Source organism: Urocitellus parryii, chromosome 9 (genome assembly GCF_045843805.1).
Source record: "Urocitellus parryii isolate mUroPar1 chromosome 9, mUroPar1.hap1, whole genome shotgun sequence".
In the NCBI taxonomy this organism is placed as follows: Eukaryota; Metazoa; Chordata; class Mammalia; order Rodentia; family Sciuridae; genus Urocitellus; species Urocitellus parryii.
In genome coordinates this window covers 125,865,318-125,887,634 of record NC_135539.1, presented here as the reverse complement: position 1 = coordinate 125,887,634, position 22,317 = coordinate 125,865,318, and the positions used below count along the sequence as shown (strand labels likewise).

The 22,317-nt window shown below is 31.9% G+C and overlaps 1 protein-coding gene across 2 annotated transcripts in view; it reads right to left on the bottom strand.

Moving 5' to 3' along the window:
- Positions 1-22,317, bottom strand: part of Brinp3 (BMP/retinoic acid inducible neural specific 3) — a 342,679-nt gene that overhangs the window by 173,896 nt on the left and 146,466 nt on the right. The window contains exon 2 of one of the 2 annotated variants that reach the window (XM_077802979.1): positions 10,318-10,508. The exons of the other annotated variant lie outside the window; for it this stretch is intronic. Coding sequence (XP_077659105.1) covers positions 10,318-10,508 — 191 coding nt within the window. The remainder of the gene's footprint in view (positions 1-10,317; positions 10,509-22,317) is intronic. 2 annotated transcript variants of the gene reach the window in all.

Sequence of the window (22,317 nt, the reverse complement as noted above, 5' to 3'; positions counted from 1 at the left end):
TCAAGATACATGGGATTATTAAAGAGAGTAGTGAATTATCATTTCCAATAGCCTCATAAGGAGAATCCATTCCAAAATTGCTCATGATTCTTTTCCGTAGTGGAACATTAATCCATGTATGGAAAAGCTTCCCTTGTGCCCTGCAGTGAAGCATGTGACACAGCTTAAAGCTGAAGCTTAAATTACTGCAATTGTTCTTTTATGGATGCCCTGTTTTAAGCCCTTACTTATAACAGACAAGTCAACTGGCTGATGTAAGCTGGCTAGCTTGTGCTAAAGTACAAGCATATAGGAAATCATAGATTGTTAATATGTAAGATTTCTTTGCAAATCCTCTCAATCTACATGGAGAATAGGTTTGGTTTTTCTCTCTAAGAGATCTGTTTTTTGTTTGTGAGGGTTTTTTTTTGTTTTGTTTTTGTTTTTGTTTTTGATGGTTCTGGGGATTGAACCCAGGGCTTGTGCATGCAAGGCAAGCACTCTACAAACTAAGCTATATCCCCAGCTCCACCCACCCCCCTCCCTTTTTAAAATTATACACAACTACTGTGCTTTTGTGATATTTACATTCTTCACATTTTTCCAGTCTTGAGACAGAGTATATTCTCAGCTTTTACTGTAAATTTCTCAAAAGCATTCAATTATAAAATTTCATTAGAATTCTATGTAAATGGCATGCAACACTCAGATTTAACATCTCAATCAACTAAAAAATCGTTTTCAAGGTAATTTAAAAAAATAGCTGTAGATCGTAAGTACGACATGGGTTCCAAAGGATATTCACACATTTTATAAAAATCAAATGTGATTTTGAAAACAATTCAATATTCTGAGTCTGTTAAAATGTGAAAAGGATTAATGATTATGGATATAAAAAGCTGTGATTTTTCTATACAGAAATCATGCAGCTGTGTCTTATCCAAGTAAAACTGTGAGGTTTATGGACATAAAAACACGTATTTGAGGATACTTCATAGAGAATGAGGGTCACAGGACTTTAAAACAAATGGAATCAGAGATTTACTGTCATGTCCTTATTAGCTTATTGGACTAGATACTTCTGTTATGCTGTGACTCTTACTAAAATGTCTTTTTTTCCCCCTGTCCTGGGGACATCATCTGTTTGAGTCTATGAGAATCATAATTTGCAGAATATATATATATATATATATATATATATATATATATATATATATTAAGGATATGAATAACATTCTAAAAACAGTTTGAAAATGATGGACAATAGAATGATTACATAAGTCTAGGGTTAAATCTATAAGAATGATGTGGTAGCCTGTATTATTCTTTGTAATTATTCACTGCCCCATCATGGATACAGACAAACACACATGGATTCATGTCCATAAAGAAGTATGACAGTTCATGAATGTGTTTCCTTCTTTCTGGTTTTGGAAGGGAAAATGCGTTGTTCAGTGGAATACAAGTGTACCAGATGTGCATCTCCATCTAGTATAAGTTTTGACAGGCATCACAGTTGCATTTCTCTTGGGTTTTTCCTCTGCCAGGAGGATTGCATGCTCCAAAGGGGCATCTCCTTCCATTTGATTTCCAGAATGAGAAGTCATACAGAGTAGAAACCCAGGGTACTTACAACCACTGATACATAACATTATAGCAATTACTATTGTTATGATACACTGAGGGGCCTTTTTTATTCTCCTGTAACAAAGCTAACTCTTATGGGTTGGCTGTATTTTATTTTATTTATTTTCTGATTGCTACTGCCTTTGTGTTTGTATTTATCTATCACATATACATTTCACCCAGAAAAAAAGTGTGCATTTATGGTAGATATCACGTTGTCATTCAACTTTTTCACACTTGAAAATCTTATTGTGATGCCTGTTTTGCTTTAGTGTGAGTTTTACTTATTGTCAAAACTGCTATTTGAGATAATATCTTTCTCACATGAATAAACCTTACAAATATGTCTTAAATGTAATTGTAGGTCTTATATTTGATAAAACATTTTACCTTAAAATGTTGTCCTAGTTTGGACAATGAGAGACCACATTATTCCTTGTGTTAAAGTCCATGAAATTTGGGGTATTATCTTTTTGACATCATATTCAGTTTCCTTTTTTACTTTGTCACTCCCAACTCATCATCATCCTTCCACACGTTAAAGGTATCAATTCTGGTATCATTCTACTAATAGAGTGTTGTAGAGGAAAATATTATATTTTAGAAGCAAATAGACTTACAGAACAAGCAGTCTTAGAAAAAAATAGGTTTTAGGAAAGATTCAGAACCAAATATATAAAGATAGCTAAAAAAGAATAGACACGTTGTCTTAACACCAATTGCCATCTGCAAGGTAATATGGGAAGAAACAGCTAAATTTATACTAAAAAATGTTTTGCAAAGCATCCTGAGAGAAAGCAATGGACCTATGATCACTAGCAGTTACCTCCAAGAGAAGACTGAATTTTTGTTTTCTGAATAAATTTGCCCAGAGGCCTATAACACTACAGATAGTGTAATTCTGTGGGGAAAATAAAAGCATTAGAACTAGATCTAAGATTAGGTGTCAATGAATCTACCCTGAGTAAAATATTAAAATTTCTTTAATTTTGAAGCTGTTTATAAACAATGTTAAGTGGATTTTTAAAATATTTTGGCATGTATAGTTACAAAGTTCTGCTACTATTTTGGAGAGATTAATTTTCAGAAGTGAGATTTCTGGAACAGTAGAGTGTACTTGAAATTTATATAGATCGTACAAAGTGCTGTTCAAACTTAATGTGCATATAAATCACCTATCCATTTTCTTGAAATTTTGATTCAGATTCATTAATCTGTGACAAAATCTGAGATGCTACCTTTCTAACAAGTTCCAAGATGATATTGGTGCTGTAAGCCCATGGACCACACTCAAGTACTGAGGCTCTAAACCACAATAAAATTTATTACCAATTTAAACATTTGTCTTTGTCAGTGACTTGAGTTGTTCTCTAAGGGAGATTTTGGGCATTTGAACTGTCATAGATAACTCAGTGCATATATGTCAAAGTGTGGATACATGATTTATCTGCCTCATCAATGTGCTACATAAAAGAAATAGAAAAAAAATACAATCACATGTCCGATACTCTGCACCTTAACATTTATCTTTTCTCTTGTTTTCTGGAAACACTATTACAAAGATCAGGTAAACTAGCAAATTTAATCTTAGTTTTTCTCTTTTTCATTATTATTGACACAAAAGGTTTTAAATTATTTTAGTAAATAATGATCACGTAGTCTACTACAAGTAATTAGCAACAGTGCTTTAACTTCAGATCTTTCAATTTCTTTACCAGAGAAAGAGAGAGAGAGGGAGAGAGGGATGAAGGGAGGGAGAAAGGGAAGTAGAAGGAGAGAGAGAGAGAGAGAGAGAGAGAGAGAGAGAGAGAGAGAGAGAGAGAGAGAGAACACAGGTGCTTGCAGAAGAGAGGGAGAGAACTGATAAAATTAATCTTAAGAAATACGAGTATGCCTTTAGTTTTAAATATAAGTATAGTAGTCATTTTCCCCTTCATTGCCATTTATTTCATGATTCTCTAGGATAGCAAACTTCAGAAAATATTTATTTTCCTTTCTTTAAAGTTTTTTCTTAACCCATTAATTCCCAAGTTTTCATTTCTATGATTATGCCAATGAAATTGACACAGGTATATGAAAATAGGTTGAATACAGTAATCCAGAGCTTATATATCTTTTACATATGTGTGTGTGTATATATAAACCATGACAGTATGGGTGTGTGTGTGTGTGTGTGTGTGTGTGTGTGTGTGAATAGACTCCATGACAGTATATGTATGTCATGATTTATGTATTAGGTCTTCCCCAAAAGCTCATGTGTGAGACAGTGCAAGAAAATTTGGAGGTGGGATGATCAGGTTATGAGAGCCTTAACCTAATTAGTGCATTAGTCCCCTGATGAGATTAGCTGGGTGGTACCTGTGGGTCAGTAGGCTGTGACTAGAGGAGGTAGGTCAATGAGGAGCATACCTTTTGAGTATATATTTTATGAACTGAACTTAGTCTCTTTCTGCTTCTTGGTGCCATGCCCTGAACTATATTCCTGCTACACCCTTGAACCATAATGTTTTGCTTCACTTCTGGCCCAGAGCAATGGAGTCAGCTATCTATAGACTGAGACCTGAAACAGTGTGGCCCAAAATAATCTTCTTCTTTCTCTAACTGTTCTTGTCAGGTCTTTTGGTCTTCACAGCAAAAAAGCTGACCAAAAGATATGTGCATACACATATATTTTAAAATGCTCTAATCACATACCTATTAATTTTTTCAAAAGAATAGATGTCTATAAACATAATAATAAATTCAAAGTGGTATACTTGTTGCTCAATTTAATTTTTTTTTGGAAGGGTACCCAGGATTGAACTCAGGGGTACTCGACCACTGAGGCACACACCCACCCTATTTTGTGTTTTATTTAGAAACAGGGTCTCACTGAGTTGCTTAGCACCTCACTTTTGCTGAGGCTGGCTTTGAACTAGCCATCCTCCCTCCTCAGCCTCCATAGCTGCAGAGATTACAGTAGTGAGCCACCTTGCCCAGCCTCAATTTAAGTTTTATAGGTGTTCCACACCCAAGATGATAAGACAAAAAAAAAAAAAGAGTTAAAATGAAATATGTATTCCAAAAGAATAAACAATTATCTACACTTTCAAGTGATTATTCATATTTAAGACATGAATTTACATATATTCAGTGATTTACTCAATTACTTAAAGTAAATTTGTACTTCTAAAGAAGAGAAAAAGTGAAAATGAGAATGACAGCTGTTAATTGATTTTGAAAAAGGTGGTATATGGCAGAGAATTAAAACAATCTGTGAAAACACTATATAGAACATAATTCACGTAGAGAAAAGTGAGAATTGACTATTTGTAAAATTAAATGAGAATATTTGAAATTCTATTAAGGATGTAACAATATTGAGAAATATAATTGATATTCTCTCCATTTGTGTCTTATTGTTTAACTTCTGAGTTTCATTCTTTCTTTGCATGAGATACACAGAGGAAAACTATTTTGCAATATTATCAAGCTATGTGAAATATTTTCAAGCTACAATGACCCTACACATTATGTGGTGATTATTTCAAATAGTAGTAGTGGTGGTAGTAGTAGAAGTCATTATTTTAAATACTTATTCTAGTAAGTTAGTATTATTCTAAATATCAATCATGCATGTTTACATTCCAACAACGTACAAAATATTTTCTATATTTAAATAAATTTGAATATCTGAAAAAATGCTTAAATTTATTAATATGGTAACCAAAATATACATTGTCATAAGCAACACATTTAGGAAAAAATTCATATGGACTCTCATAGGAAAACAAGTCAACTAAGCTAAATATTTAATTTGGCTCTTAAAATCTGTGCCTTCAAAAACGGTGGTGAATTTGGATTTACTCTAGGGTAAGCCAAAATTTATTATTTAAAGTTGTTTTAAACTAACAAATTTAAAATTTATCTGTTTGGTACTAGAATTAATTTTGACCCAATTTTGAAAGATATTATTAGAAAAAAAGTGTTATGTCTAATACTCTAAATGGGAAGGTATTTTACCCAAATGGTCCTCATGGTCACTATTTTTCTGACTCTGCCCAAAAAGTTGTGTGCATTATCAAAGAGACTCAGTGTAGGAATGCGGCTTGATGAGAGGAACCTTCCCCTTGCTTTTCTTGTGCTAGACAGGATGACCTGGTCAGGAGAGAACCTGTACTTCAGCCTTCTCCTCACTGCCTTAGAATTGAGGGAGGCAAGAATACCAGAGGCACCCACAGGTTTTCAGTGCTATTGTGACTAGGTGGGAACTGGATGAGTAAGTCTGTATAGTTCCAGAGGTAAGGTTCAGGCACACTTAAAACTACTTTATAAATATTTTGATAAAAACTTTAGCGAAAATTTTAGTCTCCATCTTTTATAGTTCTCTATCTTTAAGCTGATCCAGAATTTGGATCCAGCACTTTAAGTGAACACTTCCTCATGCTCCAAAGACCAACAATTTTATAGGCATCTTTTTTTTTCCTCTTCATTCATTGTTTGTTGTATTTCTGTCTTCAGCACACAGATACACTTCTATTTCAATATTTGTTGCATATTGAATTATAATGAAATATATTACAAAAACAGTCATAAAATATACTTCATAGCTAGAAATCAATATGTCCCAGGAGTGAGATCTTTTTCAAGATTGATTCTTTAAATTGTGGAGCTTATTTTAGACATTTAAACAGTGATAGAGTTTGGATATCATTATCCAAAATAGCAGCAAGAAGAATTACTATATTGATAAATAGTCTAGAAGCTATAAAATGCAATAAATGGGGAAAATGATTTATATTGAAGAAGGTTTTTTATTATACATATTTTCCTTATAGGAAGATAATTCAATCACCAGCTTTATCTATCATAAAATATCCTATTAAAGGTTTCAAATGTGCTATCCAGAGTTTTATGTCTATGTCAATAATATTATGCACTAAATAACTCTTTGGGAAAAAGTCATTTTTCATTTATTTCCTTTGCACTTCTTTTACTGATAGTATTTTACACTCAACTTATTTTGAAAAAATATTTAAACATAGGTAAAGACTTAGGTACTTAGAAAGCATATAGTTAAAAACTAACAAGTCAAGTTTTTTTGCTTAAAATGTTAGCTTGTTTTTATGACACATTATTATATGCTATCATTATTAATATTATTATTTACAAAATATATACTAGTATTATTATGCCTTGGTCTTAGTCATTTAGGAGGGCAGCCAGAGAGAGGAAATAAGGGAAAGAGTAAAAGAAAGAATTATCTCAAATTAAAAAACAAAAAACTTATGTTTTACAAAAAAGTGAAGTAATTCAAATTCATATTCAACCAGGTAAAGCATAGGAATGACAGACTCACACCAACAAAACAGTTTTGGTGCAATTACAACAGCAATAATTTCAAAAATTATCTGAAAACATTTCTAGTATAATTATAGGAAGTTTATATCCTTAAACCATTTAATGATTTCATTCATTATGCTAAATTATTATCATTACCCAATAGAGATTCATGAAGAAAAATACAAGTAACATTTGAAGAAAAAAAAATTAAATAGAAAATAAAATGAACACTAAATCCAAGAAATATACAAAAAATTGGAAGTGATTGAGTGTGTTCATTTGAAACCAATCCCCTTAAAGATATGCCTGATCAAGTCTTTTAAATAACTCAAGCAAAACAATTTGAGAATATATATTGTCATCATTGATTACTGCAGTTTTGAAGTGTATTTTGAAGTCAGATAGTATGATCCTGTTTTGTTCTTTTTGCTCAAGATGATCGCCATTCAGCCTGTGACAAGGATTGCACTGGATCAATGGATCACTTTGGGTAGTAGAGTGCTTTTATCAATACTGATTCATCCAATTGGTGAACACAAGATGTATTTCCCTTTTTTTTTTTTGGTGTCATTTTAAGTTTTCTCATGAATGTTTTATAGAACTCATTACAGACATTCTCACCTTTTTGGATACAAATATGATAGGGTTTTATTTTGTTGTTGCTTTTTGTTTGTTTACTGTAGCTATTGAAGTGGGACTGCTCTCTTGATTTCTTATTCAGATAAACTGCTGTTATCTGAATACGTAACATTATGTTTCTATGTTGAATTTGTATCCTGAAACTTTGCTGTATTTTTCACTATTTTGGACATTTTTAGTGGCATCTGAGATTTTCTATATTTAAAATGATGTCATGTGCAAGCTGTTTGCCATCATTGGAACAGTCAAAGTGAAAAAGTGACTTAATCCCATAAGGTCTTGAAACATATTTTATTTTAAAAATTACAAAACAAAAACTAACATAAAAGCCAAAGCATGGCATTCACAATACCAAAATAACAGAATAAGTAAAAATAAATAAAATTAAACAAAATTTTGATATTCAGGAACGGAATTGTCCATGAGAGCCATATGTACCTTTTGGTCTTTCTCTCCTATTTTTCCTTTCTCTCTTTTTCTTTCAGAAAATGAACTTTAGGTTATAAAATTCTTTTAGGTGCTTTTCCATACAACAGTATTGCAGTAATAATAAAAATAATGAAGACTAATATTATTTCAAAATCTCTCAACTCTTTATAGAATTCCACAATTATTGAAAGTATTTATACATTTTTGTCTACCTACATTACTTTCATAACAAAAATGTAAATGCACTATGTTTCAAGTATGCCAAACATTGTGTTCAAGATATTTCCATATATTTACACTATTTTTTCATATTTTTATCACATAGGTGCTACTTTCTAGCTTTCTAAAATTCAGAGAAGTTAATGGTTTTTAAAGACTCAACTGGTTAAAATTGGGCTGCTTGTTGGGGGGAGGGTGTAGATAAGGATTCAACCTCAGGTTTGATATCTTTGTTTTATTATTTTATTATAATTCATTAGTGAGAGAATGGAATGGAGAAATAACAAAGGACAGAGCAGCCTTTTCTTTCTGCCCACAACCTACCACTTCCCCTTTAAATCCTCAAGGTTATGCCACAGTCAAATATTTTCAAAATGTGAGGAGGATCTACTCCTTCTCTAACCTGTCCTTGCTCTCTTCATCTGCCCGTGCCTGGGTTCTCATTCTCTCCAATTCTAAATATTTGTGAAACTGAACCATTTCACTTGCTGGGTTTCCTTCCTTCTTTGAGTATTCTTCCTGAATTAGAACTCAATTACCCTCACTAAATATTTGAAACTTTTACATTTATCTAGGAAACTGGGCAACTTTGGTCCCTTAGAAAAGCATAGTTCCACTATTTACTCATTAAACAAATAGTTAGAAAAACCTACTGTATACCAAGCACCATTACAGATACTGTGTGAAGGCATGACAAATACAGACAAGGGAACGGTTTCCACCAAAATAAGCAAGAAAGAGATTATAAACCGGTAAAATACTTTTACATAACAATAAATACTTTGAAGAAAGAAAAGTAAGATCATGAAAGAGCAGAGAATAAAGGTATTCTCTGAGAAAGTAAGACTTGGTTAAAATATGTGAAGCCCATTGTGATTAAAAAAAAATCGAGTATGAGGAAGAGACAGTTGAGGGGGCTCAGATGAAACCTCGCTCTAGGTCACAAAGTAGGGCCCTCATAAATCAGAGCAAGATATTTAGGTTTCATTTACAGTGGGCAGTTCCTGGTTTTAGATAGAGCAAGGAAGATGACCACACTCAGGTTTTTAAAAGTTCTGGGTGGAGAACAAACCATAGAAATATTGTATGAGAAAAAGTAATAGTGACTTGGTCTGTTGAGAACCAGGAAAGAGTAAGACCCAGGAAACATTCTGAGGTTATAAACGGATGACTTCATACAGATTTGAAAGGCAGGGAAGGGAAAGAAATGACTTTAAGGAAGAATCTTTCACAACATTGAAAAATTGCATGAATGAGCTCACCAGTCTTCTATTAAAGTTATCAAGCAACTGAAAAGGAAACAGGACTTTTTATTTCCAGAACTTTCCTATCCAGCTTTATTTGGTGTTCTTCATTATAGGAAATATAGAAATTACTCATTTTAGGAACCATGGAATATGTAGATATTATTTCAAGTCATATACAAAATTGCACATATAGAAATATGGGATATTTTTAAATCTTAGGAAAATGTCATAATTCACTTATTACACAATACCTCCCAAATATCATTTTAGTGTCTCCAAAGTGCTGAATAATATATCACTGTGATAATTCTATACTTAGCAATATTAAATTAAGACTTTCTTAATTTTTAAAAAATTTACAAATTGGGAATAAGTGAAATTATTAATCTCTATTTTTCACATTATGCATCATACTTCTTGGCATTTATTTCTCTTTTATTATATCATATGTTAAACACAACCAGAAATAATACAATAATTGAAAGAATCTAATTGTAGATCTTTACTATTTACCTCTAGTAAACACTTCCTGCTCTCTAGAAGCAATGACTCCTACCAGTGACATTTTTTAAACAAAATTTGCCATAACATTTGTATCACAGAATGTAGTCACTATGCCTGTATTTAATGTATATTAGGTTTTTAATAGCTTTTTGGATAGAGTAAGTGATATTCATCTATGTTGTGAACATGAATACTGTAATGGCATTTAACACACTCAATGTGAGGGATAAATGAATGGATATATTATACAATTACTCAAACTTCAGCTATCTGGATTAATTCGCACTTTTAACTGATTATATAGTTTTATGAACAAGCACACACAGGCACAAATATTTTCAAAGAATCGTACCTCCCAGAGTAGCAGATAGCAAGAAATGAGTTCCATATTTCTTGATAAGGTTTTCTGTGATTTGCTGAAGGGTAGGTCGCCGTCCCAAAAGTCTTATGTTGCGGAAGAATTCAGGGGCAAGAGGCAGAGGGGAGCCAAGGAAATTTCTTCTTTCAACTGCAAGATTATTTACTTTCCAGCGGCCAAACTCCCTGAAAAGCAAATTTATTTTTATTCATAAATGCATAATCTATCTGAATGCTCTCATTTGAAAAGTTCACTTGGTAGTTTAGCTAAGGTCACTCGATTACAATGGCTTTAGCTTGTAATGATATGTCACAGTCTCTGAGTAGGAGAAACAATATTTATAATTTATGTAACTGGAATGAATGCTCAAACCCAAGTATGTGTAGGAAAAACAAACCATTTAAAGTGAACAGCTTCCACTAACATACTTTTCCCAAATAGAAATGTAGCCATAAAAATGATTTTGTTATGCATAGAATATAAATATGGATTTTACCACCCCCCAAAGAAAAAGCATGAAAAAGAAAAGAAAAAATTAAGGTAATCATGTTCTATGAAAAACAAACAAAAAACAAACTTATACTCATCATCCAAATGATTCTTTCTCCATTCATTTTATTATGAAGTCATGGTCATGAACTGCAGAGAGATCATGCTAAACAAAATGCTGGATGCTTGCCTTTTTACACAAAAAAATATTTTGAGGTCTTCTAATTATTATTCATTCATACTTTAGCATAATCATTTAACTTTTGGGGTCTGAGGCTTTCTTTTTTAAATTAAATCGATTTTATCTGATCCATAAAAAGAAAAATTTTGTATACTTATGGAGAACTATGGGACATTCAGATTCATGTGTACAATGTGTGATATTTAAATCAGATTAAATAATTCATGACTATTTTCTCATAAAAATGTACCTCACCTAACTTAATTTGGGTGCATTTTCATCTGCCGATGCATACACCTTAAATATGAGGGGCCTCTGACTGTGGACAACCTTTCAGGGAGCTTTCTGTAGTTATCAGGTGATTTTGATTACCTCAGTCTGCTAAACTCTGCTACATTTATAGTTTCAACTTCTATCATTTCACATACATAAAAACTTTTCCACACCATATGATCAATTTATTTTCTCTGTCATGCAGCAACCCAAAGGAAAGAGCCAACTCTGGAGACATTGCCCACTTAACAAAATAATTAAGTTGTAAGTAAATAAATCCCCAGTAATGTTAATAATTATAGGAAAGTGTTAATTTCCAGATCTTTATTGGAAATTTTCCCAGTTTCCCCCCATATTTTCCTATAAGGAATCAAGTAAAACATGACACTTTCCACAGTGTATATTCAACATGTTCAGTTTGTATAGAGAAAATAAATGTTGAATTGAGATGTAAGAGGTTTCTCATTTCTATTTAATGTATTTCTTTTGTAATATAGTGATACAGAATCACTGTTATAACCTTTTTTTGGTGGAAACTCTGATGAGAGGTATTGAAATAATCATGAGAAGTGGTTACAAGAACACATTAAGAAAAAAAAATCTCTGGGAAGCTAGGTACCACAACACAGAAGATATTAGATATAAATATAAATATTCAGTGTCTCTTCTTCTGAACACAAGACAAGCTGACATTACTAGCACACTTTAAAGTCACTGTGGTCATTTGGTTTACTTTGACCAATGACATTTGAGCATGTAAGATAAATCTCGTCATTCATTCTGGGATGCTGATCAAGTATGGTGAGAATCCCAATCCCCTAAATATATCCTTGCGGTTTACCAGGATCCACAAATGCAGGACAAAATATAATTATAGAAAATCGCCAAGATCATGTGGCTTTTGTTTGCTTGGCTTCCTTGTTTTCTAGCAATATAATATAGTACCTCATGACTGATGTATTTTGACTTTGGGGAAACTTAGGAAAGCAATAAGAGCTAATGTTTCCTACATAAAATTGGAACCTTATTGGTACAGATATTTTTTCCCCTGTCATGAAGATGAGATTCACCTCAGTTGCAACTAGACCTTGAATTCATTTTAAATTTTGGAAAAACAAAGCAGTAGACTGCTGAATTGAAAACATGCTGTTGGGTTTGATTATCATAATGAGAACATTTTACCTAAAGGCTTCTCAGGATTCAATCCAGATGCTTTATGTTTATATTAAATAAGAGCATTGTTGTATCTACCTAAATTTTACTTTCTACTTGGAGCCTTCCAGAACATAAATATCTTCCTATCATAACCTTTGGAAGTCTTTAAATGAAATAGTCACAGTCATTAGAGTCTAATGTAACTCAGCTCCTCTAGGGGTACCACTATTTTGTAGAGCACACAAATGGGCTCTTGCCAGTTCAGCCAGCACATTACTTTAAAAATGGCTTTTTTGGCTCTAAGGAGCCTCTATTAGTTTATTAGGGCTGTATGTTTGCCTGCTAAAAATTCTGACTTGCAAGCATCTATTATGTGCATCCACATAATGTTTACTTTTCTACAATGTTTATTATGATTTTATTCCTACCCATCTAATAAAAAAGGTTGGAAAACAAGAATGACATCATCAAATTTCATTCAAATAATGCTCACATAATTGCCACATTGCCATTGACCTTTCATATTAGCATTTAAATTCTATGTGAATACACAAATGCACTGAATGTATTTAAAATAAATTAATTTCCTTGATTTTTTTAAAAATGCACATGTATGAATTCAGTTCCCCCCACATAAATAGCCACTGTTGGCACAGGAAATTTTGTACTCAATATAATAGGAAAAACAGCCTAAAATATTAACAAAACAAGATGATGCAGTTACTGAAAAGATTTATCTCTAACTACTAAATTACTCTCAATGAAGTTGTTTGTCTAGACTCCTAAAGGCTATTTTTGTGTTAGTTTTTCACATTAGTACATTTGTTGGCTTATAAATTTAATTCTGTCATTATTCATTAAATTTTGGAGACATAACAATATTAAAACTAAATATATTACCCAAACACTAATCTGAAAATAAATCCAACATGAGTATCATAAATTGACTTTCGGATTTTTAGTAGTAATAACCTTCTAATTGCTTCTGTAAAATCATACTGATCTTAAAAAATGCGTGTAAAACATAATCCATACTACTTCCCCATAACTTGATTGTGTTTAAGTGTTATATATAAAATTACCTTCTTTAACACTCTTGCTGTATAGCTTCCACATTTCACAAATGACACTATTTTCCATTTGGCTGGTAAAAGTGAAATGTCCCTAATGGCCTCGATGATCATAGCACTGAAGTAGTGCTTTTAAAGCAGCTAAATACTGAGCAGTTGGCAGTGTAAACTATCTACTTTCTTTCACCCTCCTGTCCCTGGATGCACCCAACTTCTTCATTTTCATTTTTAACTTAACAGTAGTAGGTTTTTTAAAAGCCAGGGAAGCATTTTAGATGAATCTGGACATTTATCAGAAGGAATTTATGAAAATTAAACACCAGAAGAAAAAACATAATCGCAAGTATGACTGATATACAATGTTGATATGTAAGAGTTTTGAGTTTCAAGAAGTAGCAATTAATGACTGATATATTTCCTATGAGCTGCCAAGCTCAGAGTAGACAATTAACATAACAAAACATTTGTCAGGCCCAGTAAAACAACAAGGATTCACTGTTGCTATGACCTCTTGACTATATTACTGAATCAAAGATGGGGGTGGTGTTAGAAGTTTTAAAAGGATGGCTTAATTTGTGGGGTCATAAAATGACTAAACATTATTTTATTTTATGTTACACAGTTGTTAATCATTTTGTGTAGTTTTATAGGCTAAATTTTTATTCCAACTTTAAGGGAAACAACACAGAATTCAATTATCTCAGTCATTGGCCATTAATTCCAAAGGTAATTCATTTAATAGTAACATAACAATACTACATGCTATATCTGTATATTGGTACCACATATATATCTACACTATTGCACACATGATAATATTTCATAATATAAATAGTTATTATCCATGTATTTTCAGATGTTAGCATTTTTCTAAAAGATAAATATACATGCTGCCAATTAATGATTCTAAGTTAAAGAAAGAGGGGAATAAGTAACAATATTGTCTGCACTTTTTTCTTCTTAAATTGTGAAAGTATAGCTTGACATTTATCACAAGTATTATACTAACTTGTCACAATTATTCTTTCATCACATTTATAAAATTATATAGATTTGATAGTTGCTGATCAGTTTAGACAAACCTATAGCACAGATATAATTGAGCTAAAAATAAAATATCTACTTTGATTTTTTTCAGAAAAATAAAGAAATATGAACTTTTTTTTTACATTTATAGCTACAGAAGCAATTATTATGCTGTTCGTAAAAGGAAAATGTTTGCAATTCATCCAAGAAGTGAATAGGCAATATGAGTTTTTCAAAGGTGATTGGATTTAGGATTCAGGTGAATTTACTTATCTTTTTCTTAACAATTCAATTCACAACTTCAATCTCTTTGCCTTTTTGTATGTTCTTAAATTCACTGTTGCAAAGAAGCCTCATCTACAATTGTAAGTCAGTAATATGGTCTCTAGTTTCTGAAGTAAAATTTGTAAAAATTAACCAAAATGGTATGGAAGTATTGTTTATCTTTGAATAAATTATGATATATATATATATACATTTGCAAAGTCATAGTTTTATTCTCTATGTAAATTTTAGTATATGCACAAATATTTTTGATAAATAAATTAATAAGAAAATTATTTTAAATTTTTAAGTAAAAGGACTCAAAGAATCTGCAAATCACTTTTGTTTTGTCTTAGCATAGACTAATAAGTTATATGTTCATTTAAAAAAGATAAATGCCATAGAATAGATACCTACTGATAAAAATTAATGTGGTTTTGGTAATTTCTTCAAACACTTAAAAGTTTTTTTCACTGAGATTTTTTGATTGTACAGCCTTTCCGTATAATATTGCATTAAATTTTTATAAACCATGGATTATGTCAAAGTAGCTAGCCAAACAAACATCTGAGCTTCAAATCAATTATAAGGCTCATTTCAAGTAGCATGAGGTAAAAAAGCTAAATCAAAGATATTTTTAGAGTAATAGAAATTTTAGAGACAATAAATATAACTTGTTAATTTTCTTTTCTTTCTTTTTTTTTTTTTTCAATAGTGTGGATTAAACTCAGGGGCAGTCGACCACCCAGCCATATCCCAGCTCAGCCCTACTTTGTATTTTATTTAGAGACAGGGTCTCTCTGAGTTGCTTAGCACCTGGCTTTTGCTGAATCTGACAAAAGCCATCCTCCTGCCTCAGCCTCCTGAGCCGCTGAGATTACAGGCATATGTCACTGCGCCTGACATAATTTGTTAATCTTTCTAATATATTCATAATAAGGTTACTTTGGAAGAGCAACTAAATTAAGCAGAACATTTTTTCTAAAATAAGTCTTAAGATATCTTAAGAAAACTTCTTTAAAGTGTTATCTGATTTTTCCCCCATCATTTAGACAAATAAAAACATGTGGATGGTCATAGGTTTTAAGATGAATAATTTATTGTAACTTTCTCTTAACTTTGTGTGTTTCCTATATACTGTGATTGGGAGACTGGATATGGTATATTTGGACAAAAATAAATTTTAAAAAAATGTGTGTCCTTAATTTTACAAGGTATAAATTATCTGTTCCCCAAATTATAACCTTTCAGCTTGAATTAGGCTTGAGTTGTTAGAATACCATTTTATACATAAACAGCTTATGAAATATAAACTAGTAACATCGCCTACTCTGAATATTATTGTCACCTATGAATTACAAATCAAATCTATTACTTAGTAGGTACCTAATTTTCTCTTCTTGTACATTTGAGATTTATATAAAATATTTTTTTAAATATCACCTAATTTGTACAGACTTCAAAAACCCCATAATATACGGCAGCTGCTTTTTTCTGTTCCACAGCCCTATACATAACTAAATCAGATCCTCCTCTATGTACAAACAGCATAATGTTCTTTTCCCACTGACTACATACTGTATTTATTTATGTGATTCTTTTGTTTTATGTCTGTTTCTTCTGTTATTTGATAAGCTCCACATACATATGGGTTATTTATTATTTTATGGCAATTGCATTCTTAAGATTCAGATATATAACATACAGTATTCAATCACTACATATATGCTGAATCAAAAACGAGCAAATGTTTTCATATGAGCTAAAATAAATAAACCCCTAAGTAGAGAGAAAGGTGATTACTGACTTTTTTGCATATATCTACCTCAAATTCATAGAAAACCAAGCCCATTGGAAGAATATGTTTCTTAATTACCCTCTTTGAATATTCTAGTGACTGGGGGAAACATTTGAACTATGAGCAAAATGTTAGCTTTGCCCAGTTATGTAATAAAATGTTTAGTGGTGGTACTCTGAGCTTCTGTGAGTTAATGCACTTTGAGGAGAACAATCCTGTTATTTCAGTTTCAAGAGAATCTTTAAATTCACATATATGTCAACCATATGGCAGGAAAAGGAAAAAAAATTACACTAACTTGGTTCTCAGTTTAGGAAAAAATATTTATTTCTCCCACTAGGAAAAATATAGAAGTATTCTCCTAAAGACTTTAGAAAATATTTCCCCCACTGCTATCAATAAGTTCAAAATTTAATAGGCAATAAGCAACATTTTCATATTAATGGTAAATGAAAATATAGCAAATCCATTTGATCCCAACATGGAATTTGAAATGATAATTTCATTAGACTTGTTGGTACAGTAATTAACCTATGGTATTGAATTATGAGGTGTGTGCTCTTATTTTTAATTTAATCTCCTTCTGATAAATGAGATAGCTTTGGTATAAATAAATACTGAGGACTGTAGACTTAGCAACAGTTTAATTCTGAGGGGCTTAACATAAACACTAGTACCCTTAACTTCTTTATAGATTAGTAGTAACTTTGATTGAAAGGTATAATTTAATAATAGTGCCTGACATTGATGAGTGTGGTGTGTGTGTGTGTGTGTGTGTGTGTGTGTGTGTGTGAGAGAGAGAGAGAGAGAGAGAGAGAGAGAGGTGCATAAGGGGAAATTTTGCAGAGACAGAAAAACAGAAAGACAAAGATGGACAGAGAGAAATAGAAACAGTGTAGGAAGGTTTTTTTTTCTTCAAATGCAGAGGAATGTGAGAAATATTAATATAAACTGATCAGAAGTAAAAAGCAGACCGTGGATTAATCCTATATTATAATGACTAGTCATCAAGAAACAGAAAACGTAAATCTGTACTTGGAGGAAGGAATTAAAGGAGCTTTTGAAACTTATTACATTTCTTGGAAGAGGAATTATAGGGGCTGAATGGCTAAACAAGTTTATGTTCAATTACTTTTAAAAGTGATATTGTACAGTCCAAACTCCAGGCTCAGGGAGCAAAGAATAAAAGCCTCCGAGAGGAAGAACAGAATGCTGAGAAAGAAAACAGATTCTTAGACAGGATCATCCAACATTATTGAGGGAATTCAAGGATGAAATTGAGAATCTGATGGGGAAATCTGTTACATCAACCACTAAGATGAAGGTTTAAAATAGGAATCTAATGCATGAGAAAGCCTCCAAAGAGGGCTATATAAATAAATAAATATATTCACAAACTTGGATTCCAAAATAAAGGTTAACATCATTAAGCACACAGAAATTATCCTGCCATGATTAAAAACAGCATGATTTCTGCCAGGGGATAGCATTTCTGTTAATTTTATTAAAGCTGCTTATAATGAAAAATAGTCATGTAGAAGAAACTAACTCATGAAAATAATGTGCTGAATCAAAAACACTACATGCTATTTCCTATTAAAAAGTGTGCTTTAAAAGGTTGCTAGAATATTTTCAGTACAAAATACATTTGAGAAAATGCATACAAATAATGGAAATATCTAGAAAGAAAGATTAATCACACCAAAATAGCCAATCACATTAGCTACCTAAATAATATTCAAAGCAAATAAATAAATTATATCTAGTTTAAAAATTAACATACCTTGAGGCAGGACAATTATGTAGTATTCAAAGGACAAAAATGTTAGTGAAAGAACAAACTACTGAAGCATCAGAGAACAAAAAATATTAAAACATGGCAGAATACTGAGTTAAAAGAGATGAAAGGGTATAACAAAAACATGTGTGATGATAGTGAAAGATGGGGTGCTGGTAAAGATAAGAATTACTAAAAACAACTTTGGAAGTTTGTATTATTACTTCATGATTGAAATTGGAAAGGAAATGGAATTCCAAGCCTAACGTACTGATGAACCTGAAGAATTAATCAAGGCAGTCACTCCATATGACAAGGGAAAATAGAAAACTGAAAGGTAAAATAGATGAGCAAGGAAGTACCTAAAAAAAACTTCCCTAAATGGAGTGCAGATGAAGTGTAGATAGAATACACTTGAATTTAAAGGACACGACAGGAGGACAAAAAAGAGAGAAAATTAAAATATTTGTATCTTTTTGAAAGGAGAAAACAAAAATAATTTTTAAAATGCAAACTTACTTCTAGAATACTGAAAGAAACAAATAAAAGCTAATAATTTTGAATTTACAGTGTTGGTCAAATCACCACAATAAATTTGAGTTTTCTTTAGAATACAAAAGAACTTTAAATGATATGAATGCATTTTAAAAATACCCAATATTCTGAAATTCCATTATTATTACATGGCACAATAAAAACCTGACAGAGATAAGTTATTAATGAGTGTCTACAACATTGCTAAGAAAGATGAGATTCATGTTAACAAATAAAATGAATAGCTATAGTAACAATGCATCAATATGTAGTTAGTTTTATGTAATCAATTTATATTCATGGACACTGTGTTATGCCGACAGTGATGTCCAAAGTATCCATAATAGTAACTGATATTTGTAAAATGTTTTTCTTAACCTCTATCATATCTTTCACAGGACTTTGAAGTAAGTGCATTATGGCATAAAGGTCAAATAATAATGGCTAATGCTATATTTACATGTGCAAAATTTAGGATAGGAAGATTTATGAAAAAGCACTTACATCAACATGATAGTATATATTTTCAATTGATTTATCATTAAGCTAATCTATAGTTACACTGGCTCTTGCTATTCTGCAGAGGAAATTCAGTGACTAAACCCATGGTTGATGATTCTCTGGCAGGCAGCTTCAGCTCCACAAGTGATTTTGTGCTCAGACCTCTTTCCTGAGTCCATAAATGTTGCTTGGATCTCTTTGATTGCCTTTTCTCCTATAGATCAATACTTCTCTGAGGAAGTTTATACTTGACAGATGGTGATTTTCATCTTGGAACTGATTCATTCATTAATAAGATATTTATTGCATACTTATATATTAGAACTGTTGTTACACACCATAATCACAAAATACAAGTAGCAAACCTAGTCAGAGAGAGAAATTTCATCAGTAGACTGCCACAGAGCTCGTTTGATCTTGATGTTCTTACGTAAACTTTTGGTCAAAGGGAAAATATGAATTTTGTACTTTTATATTATACATTAATTCTAAGAATTTACTATGAAACAGGCATTCAATGAAAACCCCTTGGATTAATATTTGAACAAAGTTCTTAATTAAATTTCATTCAAATTGACTGGTATAATGGTTGTATTGAGCTTTTTTTTCATTTTGAGATTATGGTAAATTCATATGTAATTTTAAAAATACAGAGAAAATCCATGCATGTTTTTACCAGTTTTACCCAGTGGTAGCATCTTATAAAACTTTAGCAAATAATCACAACCAGAATAATTGGCATTGACACAGCTAAGTTACAGAATATTTCTGTCACCACAAAAGTTCTTCCTGTTACTTTTTATAAGACACTTCCCTTTTGCCCCTTCTTAACTCCTGACAACCAACAATCCTTTCTCGTTCCTATGATTTTGTTTTATTAATAGTATTTCTGGTTTAGTCAGCTTTTTCACTGCTGTGACTAAAGGACCCAACCAGATCAGTGATAGAGGAGGAAAAGTCTCTTTGAGGGCTCACAGTTACAGAGGTCTCAATCCACAGAGAGAGCCTGCTTTATTCCTCAGGTCTCTAGGCAGAACAACATGGCTGAAGATTGTGGCAGAGAGAAGCAGCTCACATGGTGATCAGCAAGCAGAAAGAGAGACTCCATTCTCTAGATACAAAATATATACCCCCATAGCCACGCCCCTAATGAACCACTTCCTCCAGCCAAATCTCACCTGCCTCCAGTTACCACTCAGTTAATCCCAACAGGGATTGATCCACTGAATGGGTTAAGGCTACAACCCAATCATTTCTCCTACAAAGGTTCTTGCATTGCTTTCACATAAGCTTTCAGGGAACACCACATCTAAACTCTAACAGTTACACTAATGATATAACATACAAATGATATAACATATAAGCCATCAGCATTGACTTCTATCACTTCAAATAATTTCCTGGAGATTCGACCAAGTTGTAATTTACACCAACCATTTGTTCACATTTATTACTGAGTAGTCCTCCAGGCTATGAATGTACCCCTGATTGTTTTACCTATTGAAGGATATTAGTGTTGTTTCCAGATTTCAAGTATTTCAAATATAACTTCCATGAAAATACAAGTATAGGTTTTGTGGTCACAACTTTTCATTTCTGTATGATTAATATACAGGTGTGCAATTGCTGGATTTTATGATAACTGTATGTTTATTTTAATTTATTTTTTTAGAAACTGTTTTCAGAATGACTATATTGTTGTGCATTCACAGAAACAATGCCTGCATGATTCTGTGTCTCCCAATCCTCATCCTTATTAGCATTTTGTGATGATTTTATATTACTATTACATCTGGCATTCTGAAAGTGATATCTTGTGATTGATTTTAATTTAGTCTAAATGTTCAATGGCATTGGTTAAATTTTTATGTTCCTTTTACCCTTTATACATATTTGGAAAAATATCTGGTCAATTTTTTGGCTATTTTTTATATTTGGGTCTTTTAAACTAGTAAGTATCTATACTTAAACACCTCGAAACAGTAATCTTCCTGAATATATATGCTGCAAATATGTTCTGTAGTTTGATTGCATTACCTTAACAATACTTAAAAATTGGGCAGACTGATATCTCTTATTTTATTCTTTTGCAAAATTGTCCAGAACTTCTAATTTCTTTGACTCTTCATATAGCTTTAGAATAATACTCCTTATATTTAGAAAAAAATTGATGCTGAGATTCTTAAAAAAATATGCTATACATTTATTAGTATTTTGTAGAGTCATTCATATATGGTTGTAAATAAGTCAAGTCTTCTGCAAACAGGGAGAATTTTATATCTTCTTTATCATCTGTAACATTTAATTTATTTTTCTTATTTCCTTAGCAATGCTCAGTGTGTGTCTTCTTTTTGTTTGTTTGTTTGTTTATCTGTTTTGGTTACTGGGGATTGAACTCAGGGATGCTCAACCATTGCCACATCTCCAGCCCTATTTCGTAGTTCATTTATAGACAGGGTTTCAAGGAGTTGCTTAGCACTCACTATTGTTAAGTCTGGCTTTGAATTCAAGATCCTCCTGCCTCAGCCTCCTGAGCCATAAGCCACTGAGTCCAGCCTTCTTCTATCATTTTTTAGACACTTTTCTACTGCCTGTGCTCTTCAACAGAATCCTAGAACATGCTCATCTTGTAAGGAAAAGTATTTACACTTTGATGAAATTTACCACTTTCTCCCCACTTGGACTCTGAAAATCAGTGATTTGACCTTCTGTTTCCAAATACTTCACTTTTGTAGATTTCACAAATAGTGAGATCACAAAACATTAGTCTTTTGTGTCTGTCTTACATCATTAAACACCATATTCTCTGGTTCATTCGTATTGCTACAAATGGTAGGATCCCCTTGTTTTTCATAGCCAAATAACATTTTATTATGTGTATATATCACATTTTCTTTATCCATTCATTTTTACATGGACACTTAGA